At 43.3% G+C, this 5,346-nt stretch overlaps 1 protein-coding gene across 1 annotated transcript in view; it reads left to right on the forward strand.

Annotated features, from left to right (window-relative positions):
• HTT (huntingtin) overlaps positions 1-5,346 on the forward strand; it is a 114,234-nt gene that overhangs the window by 4,287 nt on the left and 104,601 nt on the right. The window contains exon 2 of the mRNA XM_023519670.1: positions 1,007-1,294. Within this exon, the coding sequence (XP_023375438.1) occupies positions 1,007-1,294 (288 nt within the window). The remainder of the gene's footprint in view (positions 1-1,006; positions 1,295-5,346) is intronic.

Genomic DNA, 5,346 nt, shown 5'->3' on the forward strand with positions numbered 1-5,346 from the left:
GTGGTCTAGCCTACTGCACACCTAGGCCCTGTGGTCTAGTCTACTGCACACCTGGGCCATGTGGTCTAGCCTGTTGCTCCTGGGCTACAAGCCTGCACGGCTGTCACTGTCCTGAACACTGTAGACGGTTGTAACATGATGGTTAAGTATTTGTGTATCTAAACATAGAAAAGCTACAGTAAAAATACGGTATAAAAGATAACAATGGCCCGCCTGCAGAGGCCACCTGCCAGGGCGGAGCCTGGGGGACTGGGAGCTGCTCTGGGTGCGTCATCGAGCGGGCAGTGAGGGGACGTGAAGGCCAGGGACAGGACTGGCACCACTGCAGACTACATACACACTGTCCGCGTAGGCTGCACTAGACTTATAAAAAATGGTTTTCTTTCTGTAATAATAAATTGACCTTAGCTTACTGCCGCTTTTTACTTTATAAACTTCAATTTTTCTAATTTTTTGACTTTTTGTAATAATCCTTAGCTTAAAACACAAACATTATATAGCTGTACAAAAACATTTTCTTAATGTTTTCTATAGGCTTTTTTTTCTATAAAAAAAATTTTTTTTTAACTTTTTAAACTTATTTTTAAAAGCTTAGACACAAACACACACATGAACTGAGGCCTGCATAGGGTCAGGGTCATCACTGTGACTGTCTCCCGCCTCCACATCCTGTCCCCCTGGAAGGTCTCAGGCAGTGACACGCATGGAGCTGTCACCTCCTACGACAACAGTGCCTTCTGGACCAGAGGACCTGCCTGGGGCTCTTCTTGAGAAGGCGTCCCTCTCTTCAGAAATAGGCCCGTGGTGGTTTGCTCCGTTTGTTCCTCCTTTCATCATAGTTTTGCTTGTGGAGATAATGCACCGTGGATGTTCTCTCCATGAGGAAAACCTGTCAGTGTTGGGTTCGCGTTTTCATGCTTTTTAAGGAGCTTGTTGCAGCTCAGTCCAGATGCTTCTGCTGAGCCCTTCACTAAATTTTCTTGGGGATTCTTTTCCTTTCCTGCAGCACCCTTCTCTCCTCCCTCACCTCTTCAGCTGCATGCTCCTGCTCCAGTTCCAACACTTCATTGGTCAGCTCCTCAGGAGACCCTCTTTCCCCCCGAGCTTCCCGCGTCCTCCTCACCCACACCCAGGGTACCATTTGCCGTCTCAGCCTCAGCCCTGTGGATTTTTGCAGCCCTTGCGCCGTTGTGCAATGGGCGAAAAGATGTTTCAGCTCCGTGATAACCGTAAGGGGCCGCTGTCGTAAGCAGTCCGCTGTTGACCGCATCGTCCTTGTGCGCAGCACGTTGCCGTAAGAACATTTTTTACCTGTCAGGTTGGCAGAAAACAAAAACTCCTTAGGATTCTGTCAGCAGTGATACAACCTTCTTAAAAGGCAATTTGGCTAAATATAAAGCTTTACACTATCAGTTTGCATTAGCAGTTTCACTCTAGGCGTACCCCCCGGAGTGGAGACCCTCATCATTCATGGGCTTTGGGGGGGTACTCTAAGGGGTTCGCCTTAGAGCCGACTTACCCTCGACTGAGATGTTATTCTGATCCTGCCTAATAAAGTTTAAAAGCAAACACCAAGATGAACATATGCTTTTAAAGTATCAGAACTGCATCCCAGAGCAAAGTTCAAAAATATTTGTAGGAGTTCAAAAGTACATGGCAGCCACCAAGCTCGAAGTTACAGGGTCTGGCATCCAGTCAAAAATGATCAGGAATGCAGAGAAGCAGGAAAATATGATTCATAGTAAGAAAAAAGAATTGAAGCTGCCCCATAAATTGGTAAAAGTTACTGCAACGGTTTCATGTATTCAGGAAGAAAAGACTGAACGTGCAAAGTAGAGGCGTTGTAAGCTAAATTGCACAAAGGAGAGAGCGGGCTGCTCATTGAACGATGCGTGTAGAATTCAGTGGCGCCTCACCTGTCATGCGCTGAAAGGAAAAGACCCTGGAATTCTGTACCTAGTAAAGATCTCACTCGAAATGGAGTAAAGACTTCTTCAGGCATGTAAAAGCTGAAATAACGTACATCCAACAGGCAGCCACTCTAAGAAAGAATGAATATTTTGGGCAAAAGGAAAACACACTAGGTAGAAACCTGGATCCACGTAGAGGCTTGAAGAGGATGGGGGCGGTGACTATAGAAAGCACGAGACCCTGCCTTTTATTTGTGATCTTTTAAAATTTAATTGATCATTTATAGCAAAATAACATAATTTGGGTTTAATAACGTGTAGAAGTGAAATACGTAACTGGCAGCGTAAAGAAGAGCAGAAATGGAAATATAATGTGGTGAGCAGGATGATGTCTCCTGCCCCCAAGGATATCAGGTCCTGATTCCTGGGGTTCGGTATAGATCTGGCCTTCTAAGGGGAAGGGTCTTTACGGATGCGACTAAGGAACTTGAGAGGGAGCGATTATCCTGGGTTATCTGAGTGGACCCTAGATGCAGTCACATGTATCCTTATAAAAGGAGGCAGAGGGGCAGTTTACACACACATGCACAAAGGCAGTGTGAAGGTAGATCAAGGACCTGTGAAGATGCTGGCTTCGAAGCTTAGAGCGATGCGGCCACAAGCCAAGGAATGCTAGCAGCCCCCAGCGCTGGGAGAGGCAAGGACCCATTCTCCCTACATCCTGTGGAGGGAGTACAGCACTGCCAGGACCTCGATTTGGCTCAGTGGTACTGATTTTGGACTTCTGGCCTCCAGAACTGTGAGAGAATCAATGTCAGTGTTTTTAAGCCACCCAGTTTTTAGTAATTTGTCACAGCAGCCACAGGAAGCTAATACAATGAAACAGTAATTAAAAGCACAGCAAAGACTTATAGCTAATAAACCAAAAAAATATAATCGTAAAACTATTTAACTCCAAGGAAGGCTGAAATAGGGATAAAGACAAATACAGAGCATATGGGACACGTAGGAAAGAAATAATACCATGGTAGATTTAAACCTAATTATATCAATAATGATATTAATTATAAAAGGTTTTTCAGATTAGCTGAAAAAGCAAGACCTAATATAGGCCGCCTATAAGAAAACCATTTTAAGTATTAAGGCACAAATAAAAGAATGGAAAGAGGTTTATCATACAGTGCTGATCAGATGAAAGCCAGATTGGTTGGTTATATTCATACACAGTGGATTTGTAATCAGGCTGTTACCAGGAGTAGGATGGTCGTTTCATAATGGTAAAGGCATCCATTCATCAGTGGGCGTCACCAGCCTAAGTGTTTCAGTGCCTGTGTGCGGAGCTTCAAAAGTCCGTGAAGCAAAACCGATAGAACTGCGAGGGGAAGCAGACAAATCCAGTCAGTTTGCAGCAGCCTCTCTCTCAAATTCTCAGAACACACAGACATAAAATCTGCATCTAAAAGACTTGAAAAACTGTGTGTGTGTGTGTGTGTGTCCGACATCTCTAGGCACTCCCTGCAGAACAGCAGAAGACATTCTCAGGTGCTTCTCTTGGATGTTTGCCAAGATAAACCATATGCTGGGCTGTCAAACAGGTCTCTGAGTGTACAAGGACTCAAATCATACCAAACACATTATCTGACCTCAAGGGAATTAAGCGGGATTGTGTTACAGATAGTCTGGAAAAGCCTTAGATATGTAGAAAACCAGCACATTGCCATGTGACCCAAGGGTCAAAGAAGTCAAAAAGGGAAATTCGTAAGTATTTTTAATTGGTCGAAAATAAAAAGGATTTCAAAACTACTATGCTACTTTAGTATATTCATGGGAAATTAATAGCATTAAATGCCATTTTAGGAAAAAAGAAGGGTCTCAAGTCAGTGACCTCAGCTTCCGCCTTAAGAAACTTGAAAAAGAAGAGCAGATGAAACCCAAATTTAGCAGAATGGACATCATAAAGATAAGGATGGAAGTCAGTAAAATAGAAAACAAAGGTACATAGAAGGTCAGTAAACCCCAAAGCGGGTTCTTGGAAAAGAGTAAAATTAATAAGACCAAACAAAGTGAAGTCACAAATTACCAGTGAGGGCGATGAGGTCAGTATCAGTTGCGTAGATACTAAAAGAATTAGGAGAGGACGTTCTGAACAGCTTTATGCCAGCAAATTCGGCAACTTAGAAGAAATGGATGAGTTTCTTGGAAGCGCTTCTAAAGCGCTCAAGAAGAAATAGATACCCCCACTGTCCCTATATCTGGTTTATTAAATTAAAATTTAAAGATCAATATTTGATTTAGTTATTGGAGAACTTTTAAGCATGGTTGCAAATGGTGTAGAAACCTTTTTCCTTTTTGAAAAACATGACAACGTGTATATTTGAGTTGTGCAGTGTGCTGGTCTGATACATTCATTTATTGCAGTATGATTATTACAGTAGTGTTAGCTAACGCCTTTATTAAGTCACATAATTATCATTTTCTTATTGTGTTGAGAACAGTTAAGATCTAGTCTCAGCAACTTTGAAGTTTATAATACAGCATTGACTACAATCACTATGTTGTGCATTAGAGCTTCAAAATTTACTGGTTGCAAGTGAACCTACTTTTCAGCTGAATGTTATGAAGTCTAAATATAGATAAAGTATTTCTGACAAAAAGTTTGTGTCTGAATTGAGATATGCTATGAAAAAGATTTTATTATATCTCACTAATATTGATGACTTGTTGAAATTATATTTTTGAAATATTCGGTTAAGTGAAATGTATTAAAATAATTTTATCTGTCTTTATTTTGATGTGATTTTTAGGAAGTATAAAAGCGCACATGTAGCTCGCGTTATGTTTCTGCAGACAGAACCGCTTTGAACGCGACGCTAGTGTGTCAGGGACATTCCTCCTCAGCCCTTTGGTCACAGCTGTATTCCACCTGGACAGGGTCTGAAATACTGCTGGGTGGCACGTTTGGTTTCTTGCTTGTATTTGTTTGTTGATCATTGCTAATGTGGTCCTTTGCTTTCTCTCAGGCTCGTGGCCCTTCTGGCTGTTGGTAGGAATTATGACGTAGAGAGAGGGCGAGGGGGCCGCCACCTCAGGGTACTGTAGACTGAGATCGTGAAACAGCAGTTGGATTCTGCTGTTTCAGGGACCGCAGCGTCGTCCAGGGCTGTACTGAGTCCTGCCGTGCTTCCCGAGGATGTGCGTCCGTTTCATGGGCGTTTCAGTATCTGTGTCCCGGCTGTGATCAGCCGGTGGATCCAGACAGCCCGAACGGGCTCCCTCTGTGAAACGCTTTAAAGTCATTCACGAGCCCCGCAGAGACTCCAGCCTTGGTGAGACGGCGGCAGAGCTACAGAAGCACAGCCCGGCGGTGATGCTCGGTCTACAGTAAGAACGGCTGTGCTTGGGAACAGACTGAGAGCAGGAATCGAAAAGGAGTAAA

Source organism: Pteropus vampyrus, unplaced genomic scaffold (genome assembly GCF_000151845.1).
Source record: "Pteropus vampyrus isolate Shadow unplaced genomic scaffold, Pvam_2.0 Scaffold231, whole genome shotgun sequence".
NCBI lineage: Eukaryota > Metazoa > Chordata > Mammalia > Chiroptera > Pteropodidae > Pteropus > Pteropus vampyrus.